The sequence below is a fragment of the Apus apus genome, chromosome 12, assembly GCF_020740795.1.
Source record: "Apus apus isolate bApuApu2 chromosome 12, bApuApu2.pri.cur, whole genome shotgun sequence".
NCBI lineage: Eukaryota > Metazoa > Chordata > Aves > Apodiformes > Apodidae > Apus > Apus apus.
The window spans coordinates 4,865,798-4,882,449 of NC_067293.1; the positions used below are offsets into that span (position 1 = coordinate 4,865,798).

The following is a 16,652-nucleotide window of genomic DNA, read 5'->3' on the forward strand; positions in this document are numbered from 1 at the left end:
CAGCTCATCTGTCCCCAGCTGGGTTGAGAAGCAGGAAAGGTAGTGGCACCACAGAGGGCACCTGCACACTGGCCACCACTTTGGGGGTGGTTCAAGAGCCAGGATGTCTGGAAAGCCTTGCGGCAGGGTAGTGTAGGTGCTGAAGAAGACAGGGGAAAAAAAAAAAAAGGCATCCTGACCCCCAGGGCAGGCTTGCTAAAACCCTCCTGCAGAAGTCCCAGCATAGCAGCCAGCAGGAGCACCCAGCAGCACCAGGGCTGCAGCAGCTCTCACACCCGCCTCCACCTCCTGCCAGCCCGCCAGCCTCTGGCTTTCTCTCCAGGCTTAGTGGAGATTTTGCAGAGAAAATCCCCAGCAAGTCTGAGGAAACATTTGTGTTGTGGTTTTTAGCCAGGAGACTGCCATCTTGGGAGGGAGGCTTAGTGCTCTCCGGCAACAGCAGGTCCTGGCCAGAGGTGGCTCTTTGCAGCAAGTCCTGAGGACACAGACTAGAGGAGGAAGCTCCAGTGGCTCTGAATTAAAGAAATGGCAATGGGTGATGTATGCAGAAAAGGCAAAGACCAAGATTTAAGGATAAGCCCTAGGATGGGGTTGCTGAGCTGAGGTCTGGATGGCAAACAGCCTGCAGGGCCTGTCCTCTGCGGGTGGAGAGGAAGAGGCTGCAGGTGCAGCCCAAGGCCAGGTTGCTCCCAGAGCAGGTTTGATTTGGTGCTGCAGCCCCCCTGGCAGGACCAGGTTTGGAGGGTGCCACACAGCCAGGAGCAGCAAGCCCAGGCAGGGCTGCTTTCACAAGCATCCTTCAAGCCCACCCTGCAGAACCCGCATCACAAAGCCCGCTCTGAGCTGAGAAAGGCACATCTTTTTCCATCCCCCCCACCCCTGCACAGCCAAAAGGAAACAAAATTCCCACTCCTTTCAAAATGAGAGCAGGAAATCCTTTTTGCCTGTATGCAAACCGCCAGACAAGTGTTCTCCCGTGTGTTTGCCCTCCCGCTGTGCCCACCTTTCCCTGCCTGTTCTCCATAGCTTCACCTCTGCAGATGCTGCACAGCCTGCTGTAGCTTTTTGTCCTCAGCAGGCAGAAAATGCAAAAAGGACCCGGTCCCCACCCTCCCCATGCACAGCCCCTCGCCAGCATCAGCTGCACCCACCCCCCAGCCAGGGCCATGCTGCAGCCCCTCGATGCTGCGGCGCTGGGCTCTTTGTCTGGGCTCAAAGCCACCACCCTGACCGTGCAGGCAGGGCCAGGGGAGCTCCCCCTTCCCGGGGGCCACAGCCACACACACTCCACCAGGCTCCTACAAACCACAGCCGGAGCAGTCTTAAAGCCAACCCTCTGCATTTCCAGCAGGCAAGGTGTAGGGCTGCTGCTGGGGAGCTTTTAAAACCCATCTTGCACAAAGAACATGAAAGGAGCTTATAACCCTGCAGGAACATTTTTTTTGTTGTTTTTTCCCCCTGACAAATTTGCAAAGCCTCCTGTAACCACACAGCCTGCTTCTTTCTCATGTGTTTTTAGGCATTTCTGCTTTCAATAATTCATAACACAAGAACTGAGACATCAACAGATAATGGGGAAGGCAAAACCAGCCCTGACTCGAAATAGGAAAGAATGTCTGCCAGCCATTTTAGATGAGTTTTAAATCTCCCACAGAACAAGGCTGTCAGGGCTCAGACACAGCCCCACTGATGGTCATTTCCAGGAATGCTTTATCCTCCTCTACAGGAAAAAGGGGCAGGTTTTCTCGATCTGATCAGAGAGGTTTTTCCAGTCTCCTGCCCACTGACCCTCCTGCCTCAAAGGCCAGGCAGGGCACCACCACAGCCAGCCAGGACCTTCAGCCACCACTGCCCACCTGTGAATCAGTTCTCCTGCTCCACAGGGCAAGTTTACATTTTCCTGCTCATTTTTACCCCCAGCCTCTTGCAACGACCCTTTCCTAGCACGGGGGCAGGAGCAGAGAGCCCCAGGAAGGCAGTCAGCACACTCAGGCTGCAGAGTCTTACACCCAGGCTAGTTCCTCCAGTGGATTTTGCTGCTCCTTGCACTTTAGAGAAGGGCTTTCTGTTAATCCTCACTGCTTTCCCACTGCCCAACAGCAGCAAGGCAAGCTGCTGCTTTCTCTAGATCACAGAAACACCAGCTCTAGGTGAGAAATAATCTGTACTCCACTAAGGCTCAGGGAGAAGCAGCAGGAGGGAGCTGCTGGTGAGAGTAGTTTGAGACGTGTCTTGTCTTGCTCCAAACAGGGGACAAGTCCTGCTTTCTTGCAAGGCACAAATACAAGCCCAGATTTCCCAGGGACTTAAATGCATTAGGCAGGTGAGCTGGGTTAAGATGTAGGACTTTTGGCTGTGTTCTCTTCTCGTGCTGCTTTTACCCCAGGCAGCAGAGGCATGAGACAGCTGCTAGCACTAGTATCTGCACCCACACTCTGGCTGTGCCCGTGGCACACTGGGCTGTTGCACCTCTGTCCTGCTCTTCCAGCTCTCCAACTACAGAAGGACAGCAAATTACTCCCTTGGGATTTTCTCCTGGGGAACCAATGACTTGGTTTCTATGGTATTTCTTCAGCTGCAGGGAAGACACCACACAATTCATCCCCAGGGCACACTGCATGCTCAGGACTCACTGCAGCAGCTCTCCAGGGCAAACTGACAATCACCTCCACTACAGCAGGCAACTCAAGATAGCACAAGCTCTGCACAGCATGGCCAGTGCTGCTGCAGGTGAACCTGCCTGGGCTAAGGGATGAGCATCACTCCCAAACTTGGAGGACACTGGAAGAACTTGTCTCTCTGCCATCCACACCTCTGGGGCTGTTTTCCTCCCAGCTCATGCTGCAGTGAAGAGACATCCTTCCCAGGAATGCCTGGTACTTCCATCCATGACTGTCCTGGACAGGTAGAGGAGTGCTTTAATTCTACCACATGCATGTGTTAAAGGCAGGCATGCTTGTTCTAATAGCACAACAGTCACTTCTAGTCAATCAGTCACAAATAACCTACAAAATAGGTTTAGTAATTCAAAAGTTGGTAGTTGTTTTTTTTTTTTCTTTTAGGGAAAAAGCTTTGCTAACATGTCCCACCCTGCTGATCTGAAGGAGGTTTCTAGAGAAGAACTTTACTTCCTTGGGACATTCTTATACTCTCCGTATCACCTCTGCTTTTAAAAGCTACAGTGCTGTCATACAGCAGTTTAACTCTGTGTCCTCCCCAACTCCAACCCTCAAGGTTTCATTGAAGTAACTAAGAAAACAGCATATATCAAACAACAGCAATGGTAACCTTTGTACAGATTTTTGGCTGTAAAACTCATGTTCTGTTTCTTCTCTAAGGAAGGTGAAGTCTCCTACATCACCCTGACAAGACCTACCTCACCCCCCCTGCTATTTGTGGAAAAAAAATAATAGTTCATTTACTCATTGACTAGTACTGAAGTATTTTAAAACAGGTTAGACAGCAGTGATCCCCAGCATGTATCTTGAAGCAGGGCTCAATCTAGGCCTGGAAATCCATTGTAAGGCCAAAGATCTTTCTCTAGACCTGCCATATCATCCTTCTGACTTCAGTTACACTTTCCCAGTCTACAATACACTATGAGAAAGGATTATAGTTGAGTTAGAGCCAGTACCTCTCAGAACATAATCCTGCTGCCTCTGATCATTAGCTTTGTGCAAGATCCTTAGCAATTCTTCATTTGTACTTGCTAAACTATTCAGGTTCTCCACTACCTGAACATTCTGTGAACAGATCTGTTCAGATACATAATTGAACAGTACAAGAGAAACCTCAGTACCTCCTCTAACAATTAAGTCTAGGAAATCAGATACAGGCAAAAGCCACTACTCACCAAGAGAAGCAGCTTGGTCCCAAGCTCTTTCTTCCATGCAATGTGAGCACAGCCAAACTGAATCCCACAGTCAGCCCTGCTCTAAGAGAGTTAAACCAGATAACCTTCCAAGTAACAATATTCCATGATCTACCTTGCAAAGTGACCCAACTCAGAAGGTGGACATCACCTTAGTTTTTAGAAGCATTTATAGGCAGAGGCTATTGTTTTTAAATAAAAGTTTAATTCCTTCATCAGGTCTTAAGTTCAAACACAAATGCTGCTGAAAATCCTCCCACTGCTACCCCAGTGGCTCTGGACTCAGGACACTGGCAGTGCAGCAGCAGGGGCTCCTGTGCAGGAGGCAGGAATCAAGACTCTTGGGAGAGCTCAGTGCAGGACGCAAAGCAAAGAAGCAAGAGACACACACTTTCCAGACAAACATCAATTCTTCTACAAAAAATAAACCCCTACACTGGAATAGAAGTGTTAATGTTGCCACAGGACAGGAGTTCTAGGAATGAAGTCTTCAGTAAAAGGCACAACTAAAGACATACTGCCACAGATCTTAACCAAGCCTTTCAGTTTGTTCCACTTATACCCACCCCAGGCCCTAGCCTCTCAAAGCCATGCTGGTTATTCTAGCAAGTAATTTCAAATTACTTTCCCCTTTTTCCCTTCCTCCAGCTGAAAAAAAAAATCAAATAAAAGAGGAGTGCTTATAAAAAACAGAGCATAAACCAGCTTGGTCTATAACCCCATAAGAGTCTAGAAGAGATTTAACGGTTTACCTTGTGATTGTCTGGTACAGTTACTAAGTATTCAAGTTTCAGATTATACTTATTACATCTGGGAGCCTCAGCCAGCTCTAGTTTTGGTATTTTTCTTTCCAGCACTTTGCTGCCTGGCAGGTTGGTGTCAGAGCTGCAGTTTTCCCAGTACTATGTACCACCAGCCTCTTTAACCCATTGCTGTAAGCACTCACTAGCAGCATCAAATCCACTCCACGAGCTTCTTTAGGGTTTGTAGTCCTGCAACCTCCTGTGCTCCTTAAAGATCTTTTGCAAGGAGCAACACCTTCAAGGCCAGGCAGACAGTGACCATGACAAGCAACCAGACATGTCAGTAACTAGCAGAACAGGAGTGCAGGCAATGAGAGGCTAAGACAGCTAGACACAAAGCTGTTGCATATTAGGTCACCCCAGTGTCTGAGCAGGCACTTGCTTGATGCATCAACCAAACTACTATGGGATAAAGAGGCTCAGTTTACTAGTGTACTGGTAAAACAAGGATCAAGGATTTGCACAGCAAGCCAAGGTACAGCTACAGAATGTGACAACAGTCCTCTAATTGCTAGCCAGGCCAACAGTAAGCTGTGAAACTGAGGAACTGGTTTTAGCCTACACTAAAGCACACAACTACCATGAGTCCTCTACATAAGAGGCAGAATAATTCTTGTCCAGGATGCACCTTCACCACCAAGTTAACATAGCAAGGCAGCATGCACAGCCTGTGCCCTCACCTTCCTGTGCAGCACACTGAAGGGAACTGATTTCATCATTAAGATGAACCCAAGTTTGCCAGCTACACTGACCTTATTTTATGGGAGGAAGCCGTAGCAGAATCACTTCCCAGATGTCACCCACGGTCAAGTCTAGGGTCAAGCTTGGCCAAGGCACCAGCCTTCCCCATCACTTCAAGGGCTTCTGTCAGGTACAGAGTGGTAAGACAGCCAGCAGTCTCTCAGGCTCTTGCTGTAGATGCAGATCAACATGTCCTAGGGAGCTCTGCTTCCCAAACAATTTAGGGTGTGCATGCCAGATCATCTAACCTTGCCCACAGACAAACCCTCTTATTTTCCCCCCAACCCCCTCCCCATAAAATAATTGTGGCAATGAGCCATGTGTCAGTCCTGCTCTCCACAGGTCTGCAGACTCAGTCAGTGCTACTGCTGAGCCCCAGTGCACAGGGTTGCTGGTGGAGTTGGAGTGTTACAGAGATGAGCTTCCCTCCCCCTGCCTCCCAGTGCTGGGATCAGAGCCAGTAAGCCTGACTTAAGCAGGAGCAGCTGTGGAGAGCTGCACTGGAACCAAAAAGCATAGTCCTCTACTGAACTTTACAACAAGCTGAACAACTTTTGGTTTGAAAAAAAAAAAAGCCATACAAGCAGCAGCTGGCACATCTGTTGTTATAAAGGGACATGGCTGAATAGGTAGGAGACAGATTCCCCATTATGAGTCCTCCTGATGGCCTCCGCAAGGATCATTGAGATGTCAATCACCTGGAGGGGAAGAAAGATGCATCAGTGTCACCGAGAAAAGACATCAAGCCTGGAAGATTGGCTGGTAAGTTAGGAAGAACTGAAAGGGTAAATAAGAACTTAAAGGATTATCACCCAAATCTAAGGAAGATGAAGCTACTGTGCTGCAGTTCAGCTCCCAGCCACTGCGCTGGCTCCACCTGGTGGGGTAATGCAGTTAACAAGGAGGGAAAAATCAAGTCTCAGTAAACGAACTCCAGCTCTGAACCCCAGCAGGTAAAGCAATGCATCCTTTCTTGGACTAATGACAGCGATGGGAAAGCCTCAACATTCAAGAGAAGCAATCTGACCTTGATTTAAATGACCCTAACTTTTCTGCAACCTACAGAACATAAGATAGTCCTAAGGTAAACAAACTGAACTCCAGAAGTCCCAGCAAAGAAAGGTGACAGTAGACTAACAAAGATCAATAGTGAAATGATTCTTGTAGTGCTGTATGTAGAATATTTTCAGAACTACATGTAATTAAATCACAGTCACATGTAGAAGTCATTTATCTGCATCTGGCATGTTACAAATTTGGGTGACAGTTTGCCTAACGAAGGAAAGAAAACAACTTAAGAGCTGCAGAGCAGACAGAGCATGAGACTTATGACAAGTCCTTTAGTTCTGCCATCTTGGGCTCCAGGAATTGACACACCAATTACCAGCTGAACATTTTGTCTGCATTAGCTGCAGTGCAGAGCTTGGAAAGAAGCTGAAGCATCAGACATCTTTTAGATGTGCTCAGTGGCAGGAATATCATCCAGAAGTTAGTGTTGAAAAAAAAAAAGTAACCTAATAAGCAGGTCATAATCAGCTTCTAACTTAGGGGCAAAAGCAGTTTAAAATTCACTGCAGCTTCAACCAGTTGAGCTTCCTTTTCCGCAGAGCGCCAGGACTGAGGAACCTGCTACACTTCCAGCACAGCACTAGCTGAGTCTTAGCAGTGTCTTTCACTTTCTAGGACTTCTCCAAATGCCTGTGTCCCATGTGTCTGTGCTGTGGAGCTAGTATTTAGGATGTCCTTGGCTGTGTGCATGTTACAGCTGTACCCGAAGCTCTGAGGGACCTGTTAAGCCTGAATGCTCAGGTAAAGCTGCAACTTCCAGCTGTCCAGTATCACAGGAAATCCTCAAGTTCTGCCTAGCTCAAGTGGCACAACCAATTTTATTTTTTTTCCTTCCAGCAAAGTCAGCCTCAGCTTGGGAAACAAAATGCCACAGTATATTTCCTAAATGGAAAACCCGAGCTTTTAGCTTTCATATGGATGGCAAAGTGGTTTTGTTTATCTTTGGCAAGTATCTGAACATTGTACTGTGGAGCAGTCAAGCCAGCAAGACAGCTGTGGGATGAGACTGCACCCCTTCTCTAGCTCACCTGCCCTGCTGGGATGACCAGACATGAAGCTCTCACTTTTCCCAGGCCAGGCCTACTTGGCTTCACAAAAAGTACCCTCTGCTTAAAGGGCTGGGCATTAGGTGACAGGTACACAACTGAAACTGCCACTGCCACCTTCAGAAGTTCTATCTACTTCAGTATTACACACCATCAGCTTATCAACCCTCCAAAGTGCACAGCCACAACTGGTGGCTCACATCGTGGCCACATTAGATCTCATTTAGGTAAAACAAGCCCTGAAAAAGATTGATTTAAATGAACTGCTTAAGATGAAATAGACCAGAAGCTGCATTTTATCAGTGCAACGGGTCTGTTACCCACAATAAGAACTAGTCACCATTGTCACTGATCCCAGTACCAATAAAAGTGCTGTAAGCACTAGACAGTATTATGGGGTGTTCCCACCAAGAGGAGGGCAGCCAAGTTCTACCAGTCCTTTAGGAGCGAGAGAGGAGAAAGGGGATGTTCACCTGGATTTTAGGGCATTGCTTCATCTTGTCCTCCTGGGGTATTGTGTTTGTGACTACAACTGCCTCAAAACAGGCATTGTTGATTCGAGAGATTGCTGGCCCAGAAAAGATCCCGTGAGTTAGGATGGCATAAACTTTGGTGGCTCCAGCTGACACAAGCCTACAAGGGAGTAAAAAAGGAGAAGGATGAGAAATTTTTTGCGAGTATTCAGCTGACATTAGTGCAGGGGTCACATGGTAAGCATGAAATGAGACAATGCCATAGGCTTAGGGGACAGGCTACATTTGATTCCCTTTTCCAGCCCACTACTGGTTTGGGGGAGGAAAACAGTTTCTCAAGTACCACCAAATCCACCACAGGCGAAGTATACATTAAAAAAACACTGTTCTTAGCCGTGGGACATTTGGATGAGATCACACAAACCACTTCCTGTGATTTTTGCCAACACAAGGTAGCAGATATTTAACCCTGAGTGCTGCATATGCTGGTGTTTCTAGTGTAGAAGGCTTGAAAGGCATCAAGGTTTGAAAAGCTTAATTCTAATAGAAATCCAGATGTATGACCTGAAGTTGATGGACCAGGCAGCACTTAATTCTACTGAGCATAGTCAGTGATGGTCTGGTGAAAGACATACTGTCAGCACAAGCATTTTTCAAATAAAAACAGACACTATGTCTTCTAGCTATTCTCTGTGAGAACTTTAACTAGGCTTTTCACTTATTTTGTATGAGATATATAATCAATAAACTACGTTACTTTGTGGAACTTGACACACAAACAACCCTGTTCACTCGTCACATAGTGTTCACTAACCACAGGTTTCTGATTTAGGAATCAGCCAGCCCCACTCACTTGTCTGCAGCATGACAGATGGTACCACATGTATCTGCCATATCATCTACCAGGATGGCCACTCTGTCCTTCACATCCCCCACCAGCACCATGCGATCCACCTCGTTGGCTTTCTTGCGCTCCTTGTGGATGAGGGCGAAGTCCACATTCAACCGATCTGCAATGGAGGTCACTCTGAAGGAAGAACAGTTCCCAAACAACACTTAACTCCACACAGCAGCTTCAATCGAGTCTCTTCTAACTCTTAAGCACTCACTGCCACTGCAGTAAGAGAAGCTGTCACCACACCTGTTGCTGCTCCTGAGCAATTAATAGAAGACACTGACACTTTAGCTTCCCTTCAGACAGTTCAACTCTGATCTCACCTCCCCTGACCACAGCAACTAGATTAAGAGAGAAGAGTCTTTCATCCTGACCACTCAATTAATTTGCATCTAAAGCTCAAAACAAACCTTAACCAGCAAGTCTGACAAGCCTGAAGTCATCAGAAGGCTTTGGAAGTTGTCAGCTTTACATCACTACACTGGGAAGTCTGAAGTTGTGCCGTGACAGTGACAGGGATCTGCCTGCACTCATGTGAGCACTCCATGGTCCTGCATACAAGTGCTGGCACAAGAACAGTGGCAGGACTATAACACCAAAGACATGCAAGTCCACCATCTCACATTTACAGTGGTCAAAGTGACCACAGAACAACATTAAAAACGTTAAGAGCAAGAGGAACACACCTCTAAGAAATTCTACACTTGAAGAGATTCCTAGCCTCAAGAGATCAGCCTCATCACCCTGTAAAAGTCCTACACAAGATAGTTAAACTAAACTGTTTACTAAAGTACTTAGTTCTGCATTATTTCCATAAAATATTGCACCAGCTAAGATCAACACATTTCAGTTTAAGGGGCTCTTGAAGAGGTTTCTCCAGAGGTCAGATTGCAGCTGGCTGACTTGGCATTTCATACACTGCATTACAGAGGTAGCTGAATACACAAAAGGTCTTCTCCAATACAGGGGCCACACCAAAACTGCAGGCAGACACAGCAACCTGCAGCAGTGGTATCCCCTGGCTGCTTTTAACAGCTTGAAATACCGTGAAGTATGTGTGCCTCAGGTCAGAAGAGACCAACATTTTTGGTGTGACAGTCCTGGATTAAAGAAAATATCTGCATCCCTTTACTGTTCACATGCAGCCCTCACACAGAAGCATTAAGGAACAGCCTGGTTTCTCCTAATAAGCACCTAAGAACATTCTGAGCTGCATGGTTATCTGCAGAAGATTGTCAGACTATCAAAGTAGAAATGTGCTATAGCAGATGCTGCTGCTTTTTGGAAAGGAACCATCTATCTTCCTTGCTCTCAGGGAAGAGGAAAAGTGGCAGCAGGTTTAAGTCCCAGTTAGATATTAAAATTAAGAGTAAGAAAGTGCCTCTATAGACTAAGCTTAATACTGCAAGGAAATAGCCTTGTTAAAAATGGATCATTAACCAGCAGTGGTATCTTGTTTTGCCACAGGGGTGTGAGCTACATGATTCCCTTCTTCAACCTGCACAATTTCCCGACAAAACTCTACCTAAAATTGGTATAGTCCAAGGGATGTAGTAATTGTGCAGTTCCTACCTATGCAGCTGTGATTCTAAAAGCCATTTTATTTTCCAAGAAACCTTCTAAACATTCCCAAGGAAGAATATCTGACCACTCTTTACTAGGTCCCACAGACTGTCTTATAATGGCAGAGGGAATGTATATCTTAGGAATATGGTCACCAACACTCTGGAATTCAAGTAGCTAGAGAAGCACATCAAGCTAGCTGTCTGACATCTTACCTCTTGGCTCCACCAGCATCTGGTGAAACAATGGTACAGTTCTTCCACTCTGCAATATTCTCTTTGATCCATTTCAGTACAGCAGGCTCAGCATATAAGTTATCAACAGGGATATCAAAAAAACCCTGCAAGGAAGACAACAGGAACAGATGTAGCTGAAGGTCACATTCCAAAAACAGTTGGAAGAAACCTTCTATATGATTAGGCATGCAGCCAGCACCTCCCCACAGCCTTTAGCTTTCCTTCCTACTTCCCTTAATGCAAGGGCAGCAGCCTTTGGGACACACAGCAGAGTAATGTAAGAAGTCTTCAGAGACAGAAATAGTTTAGCAGCATAAATAACACTTTACTTCTGACACCTTCACTACATGGAACCAGTTCTATCCTAAGGGTGTGCAGAAAACCAGCATCCAACACATTTTCAGAGCAGCTGCTGCCTGTTTACAAAGCCAATCTTTAAAGCTCATTACCTGCACTGTTTGCATCTACATGAAACCTATGAAAAAGGCTTGAGCAACATTTGTTTTTCAACCAATGCAGCTGGTTCCACAACTTCACACTGACCCAGCAGACTCCTCCAGGTAAACCTCAAAGGTCACTGAAAGCCAGAAGTTAATCCTGGACAGGGAGTAATAGAAGAGCAGAGGCAGCTTCAAGAGGAATGTTTCAAGGTACAGGGCTAACAGCCTCTCCACCATCATTCCTTCTGCACCCAGCAAACCAGCAGCTATGAGAACCTGTGTGAAACCAGCCAGCTGCTGGAACCTTCTACACAAAACCCCAACTCCAATTAAGTGAATCTCATCACTGCTGCTGCTGAAAGGTCAAGCCTATGGCACAACACAACTCCAAGCCTCTCAGAGAAAGGCATAACACCCCCTCGTGCTCTGTTGTATTTAACCATCTTTCTGAAAGTCTTCTCAGCTGTGCCCCATAGAATTTCTTCATCTGAGACAAAGTATTTCTGGGCAAGTTATACTGGAAGAAATTACACTGAAGTGTGAAGAGCTGCATTTTCAACTGTTAAAAAGACAGCCAGCCTCACTACTTCACCAGACAGTAGGGATCTTACCCCTCTGGGTTTCAAGTGTTTGCAGCAATACAACAGATTTCCTCCCCTCTACAACAGCTCTCTCAGTTGCACTGAGTTGGTTTCTTGGTCTCAGAGCACTTGCTCAAGGTGGGAAGAGACAAGAATGATCATTTAGCAGCTTGCTGTCTTTCCTCTCCCTGGTATACACTCTTGCCACTTCTCTTACACAGCTCTGGTCAAGGTTCTAGTTGCTGTTTGAGACTTTTCTATTCACTAAGCCAGCAAAAATAAAAATTTTCAACCCACCAGCAACTTGGGAGAGAGCCACAGCCAACATAGGGTGGCACTGAATGGATACAAGTGAGATTGCCCATCTTGTCAGCAGGAAGCTAGCAGATCACTGTCCTGGTCAGCCGAACCCTCACCAGCAGCTGTGCCAGCTCCTCTGGAGGCAGAGCTAACCTCAGTGTTCCCAGTCACCATGTCAAACAGCACTGCTCACTCCTCCCTGACAACCCAGTATACATCAGAAAGCTCTACCCAATATTTAAGAACATTCTTGATAAACCCCTTATTCACCTCAAATTCCTTAAAGGACCAGTTAAGAATACCCAGTGTCACTGTGTGGCAATGCAGTTGCCCAGATCATTTACCAGCCCAAAAATCATGTACACAGGACTCATTATGCTTCATCTGATCAAGAACATCTATAATTTCATTTACAGATCAAGCTGTTGCACATCATCACTACTATGTCTAAAAAAAAAAAAAAGGCAGATGACTGCAAGGTAGTAAAGAGGCTCAGACTGGAGCAGATCAAGTACTTCGTTGATTTTAGCTCCTACCTGAATCTGAGATGCATGCAGGTCCATGGTGATGATATGATCTGCACCTGCCACAGACAGCATGTTTGCAACCAGCTTGGCAGAGATGGGAGCTCGACTCTGGTACAGGAAAGAACAGCATTTAAGACAAGTTCAAATCCCTCAATCAAGATGTCAGTCTTCCACTTCCAGGCAATGATTCACAAGCAGTTACTAAAAGGAGTGCTCATTAACATATTTTCATCAACTGGTGATTACAGCTTGGTGTTCTCTCAAGAACAACCAGATCTTTATGAAAAGATGCATATGCAGGCCAATGCCCTGAGGTTGAAATAAATTAAATTAAGCTTTATCTCCTCCCTTGCATACTCAACTTCATCTAATCCCTATCCAAGCAGTCAGGACTTTCATCTCCCCAGCAGAAAATGCCTTACCTTGTCCTTTTTGTCTTGCCGAGCGTAAGGGAAGCAGGGTATGACAGCGGTGACTCTGCTGGCTGAGGCAATCTTACAGGCATTGATCATGATAAGGAGCTCCATCAGATTGTCATTGATCTCCCCACAGCCACTCTGCACAATGTAGACATCTTCCCCACGCACACTCTCGCCTATTTCCACGCTGGGAACAGATGAGGAGGGGAGAGTTGTATCCACATCCAAATTAGAACACAGCCATTACCACCTGCAAAGCAACCCAGGGACTGCATTCCCACGGGTCTGTGGGTGACAGGGCCACGTAAACAAGGGTGCTGAGCAGGAACACTGTTGCTTGCTTGCTCAGTAGCTATTTTACTTTGCTCACTGATCGAATTTAATGGTTCAGTCAGTGAGGCTAAAAGCACTCAGCCTGTACTCTCGGTCTCAACACAATCTGAGCATGTAAACAAACACCCCAGGAAAGGCCTCGATCCCCTGGAATTAGAATTACAACCACATCAGCTAAAAGCAGAAGTGCAAAGGAAGCAAGGAGGATGGCCAGTCAGCACAGAAAGCCCAGCCAGACTTCTACCAGAAGTTATGCTGCAGCTGATTATTAGATTGAGTCACACTGGCTTGATCAGAAAGCCCTCCAGCATTTCACTTGGGAAGGGCTTTTGGGGTTAATTTCCTCCTGGATGTAAGGCACACTAATCCCTGCTGATGAAGGGAATGAATCCGAGCCAAAGGTTCTGTTTGCCAGCAGCAAATTGCCAGTATCAGTGCATGTATCAAGATACCTGCACCAGAGACCAAGTTGGAAAGACAGACACGGATCTGGAAGTAACCAGAAGTCAGTCTACTGAAGACAAAGGTCCTGCATGGTTTTCTCCTCCTTGCACTGGAGATGCTCACCCAACCTGCAGACTGCTGCTTCATTAAACTCTAGGAACAAGTAGACATGCAATATCCCAACCCACTTGTCATGGCATAACTTACAGAGCACCTTAGGGTAGATTTATAATGTTAGTATTTCATTCTCTGATCTTTCTCCCCTCTTCAACATGTTTTTGATGACTTTCTAGGTGTTTACAGCCTTACTGCTTCATATCCATTAGCTGTCATCTTTACTGCACACTGACCTAAGAGTACACACCAATCTCTCAGGAAGAGCTCCAGCCAGCATGAGTACTTTCTGCTAGGTAAATGTCTGAATTCACAGTAGTTAGAATAAAAGAGTAACCTCCAACTCTACTTACTAACAGTCTAACATTAAGCTGATTCAGGACATTTATTGTGCAAAAATATCCCATTAACTACTCTGTTAAGTTTCCCTTTTCTGGGAAGCACCTGCTATCAGTTTATTGGGGTAAGTAAGACCCCTGTTAGGTCTTAAAATCACATTACCTGCTGACATGAGAACCTGCATTTGGCTGCCCAAATGGATGGATAACAGCAATTAACAAACAGCAAGGAGAACAGGGCAATGGCAACAGCTGTAAATCAAACAAGACTCTTTACAACTCTCCTACAACTCTTTGCACCACCTCTGAAGTTGTCGGTTACAATAGAAACATGATCCTGTACATCACATGTACATCTGGATTCTCCTGGAAAACAAATGAGTCTCCAGAAGAAAGAAATGGGTTGGAGCAATCACTGAGGCTTCTTTGCATTATACTGCGTGGCATGTACATGCTTAATGTGCTTCTCTAGAAGCAAGCTCCAGGAACTGTGAATAATTTTTAGGTTCTCCTTTCTTTTGGCTTCTCCAAGTAGGTTGACAGCAAGGCTTTTAGAGCACAGAGACAGAAAACAAGACAAATCTTAGGTTTCAGAGCTTGGGGGGGAACACATACTGCATAACTGCAGCACAGGCTGCGAGGTTATGTCAGCCTCTTCTCCTTCCTGGGTTATTTTATCAATACCATTAACACTCTGATGCTCTTCAGGCTCGTTTTAAGGCACCAACTTCACTCAAAGCCTCACACCACCACAGCTTAAACTGAGCCTGGAAGAGGCTGATGACGGCGGGGGAAGCCCGGGAGGCGCGTTCCCACCAGCTCCTGGCTTCGGGGCGCTGGGGACGAGGAGGGGCTGGTGGCCGGGTGGCACAACCACCCTTCCCTCCCTGCGGAGGAGCGCGGCCGCCCCGGGAGCACGCCGGGGGCAGCCCCGCCGAGCCGGGCGCCGAGCACCGGAGACACGGCCGGGGCTGCGGGAGCTCTCCGGGCCGCTCCCCGTGCGAACCCCGCCGCTTTACCGGCCGAGCTGCTCCCGCTCAGCCGGCAGCCCCGGCCCCGCGGCGGGTGAGCAGCCCGCCCCGCGCGGCAGAAGCGGCTCCGGGCGGGAGCTGCTCGGCGGCCCCGCGGCTGCGGGAGAGCCGAGCCCGGCCGCGGCCCTCACCCGAGGCTGCACAGCGGCGGCCGGGATGCACCGGAGGTCTCGGGCCCAGCGGGGCCCCCGCAGGACGCTCCGCTCCCAGCCGCGGTCTCGGAGCGAGGCAGGCCGAGCTGCGGCTGCCCCGGGCCGGCCCCCGCGCCAGGCCCCGCGGCCACCCCCGCCCCGCACTACAAGCCCCAGCAGCCCCTGCGCGGCGGCGGCAGGGAGCCCCGCGCGGCGGCGCCCCGCGGCACGCCGGGAGCTGTAGTGCGGCCCCGCCCCCGCCTCACCAGGTCTCCTGGTTGCTGAACTTCTTCGTGACCACCTTGCCCAGCTCCAGGCCCAGGCGGTCCGCGATCTTCTGCGACAGGTCCTGGTGCGAGCTCCCACTGAAGATCTTGATGTTGGGCATGGTGGCGGCTGCGGCGCTGTCCCGCTCCTCCTCCCCGCTCCGTCTGGCGCCGCAACCGGCGGCCGCGCGGGGACCCGTCCGCCTCCTGCGCGGGGACGCGGCACCGTGAGCGCGCAGCCACGCCGCCTCGCGCCTACGCCGCCATCTTGCCTCTTCCCGCCAGCCGCGCGGGCCTTTTATAGACTCCCTGCCCCCCCCCCCCCCCGAGGACACGCCTCCCGGCGAGCCCCATTGGCTGCGAGGCGCGCGGGGGCGGGGCCCCGCCCATCCGCGCCACAGCGGAAAGGAGGGTGGGCGTGGCCAGAGGTCTCTGCTGCCCCGCCCACCGCTGGAACAACGGGCCCCGGCGGCGGGAGGGGCGGGGCGCAGGGCAGGAGGAGCCTCGCGATTGGCCGCCGCCCGGCCGCGCGGCCTGCGATTGGTCAGTGCGGCCGCGGCCGGTCGGCAGCGCTGCCCCACGTGGTGCTGGGGGGGCACGTTGGGCGCGTGACGGGCAGTTCACACACCCCCCCCCCCCCAGCGGCGGCCATGATGGCTGCGCGCCCTGAGCGAGGCCCCGGCAGCGGCAGCCCCGCCGGCACCGAGCCTCCCGCTCCTCTGCCGGGCCGCCCGCGCTCCCCGCCGCCCCCCGGCCGCGGCGGGTGAGGAGCCCCGCGGCGCCGGAGCGGAGGTTACCTCAGCATGCCGCCGTGCCGCTGCCCGCCGCCTCCCGCCGCCGCCAGAGCCTGCCCCGCGCCGCGCCAGCGTCACCCGGGGCGGCCGCAGCACCGCGGCGTAACGCGGCCCCCCAGCGGCTCCCGCACCGCGCGGGGGGCTCGGGCGGGCCCCCGGGCTGTGGCAGAGCCCCGAGGCCTGCGGTGTCTGCCCTCTGCCCAACGGCACCCGCCGTTGCACGTTTCTCTGTGATTTC

At 49.4% G+C, this 16,652-nt stretch overlaps 1 protein-coding gene across 1 annotated transcript; it reads right to left on the bottom strand.

Annotated features, from left to right (window-relative positions):
* Positions 1-4,056: 4,056 nt before the first annotated feature.
* Positions 4,057-15,905, bottom strand: PRPS1 (phosphoribosyl pyrophosphate synthetase 1). Its single transcript, XM_051630089.1, has 7 exons — positions 15,621-15,905; positions 12,967-13,150; positions 12,554-12,652; positions 10,676-10,800; positions 8,856-9,029; positions 8,003-8,162; positions 4,057-6,113 (listed from the first exon to the last, which is right to left on the bottom strand). Exons 1-7 carry the CDS (start codon positions 15,740-15,742, stop codon positions 6,021-6,023), a joined length of 957 nt encoding a protein of 318 aa, XP_051486049.1. The 5' UTR covers positions 15,743-15,905; the 3' UTR covers positions 4,057-6,020.
* Between the last annotated feature and the right edge of the window lie 747 nt (positions 15,906-16,652).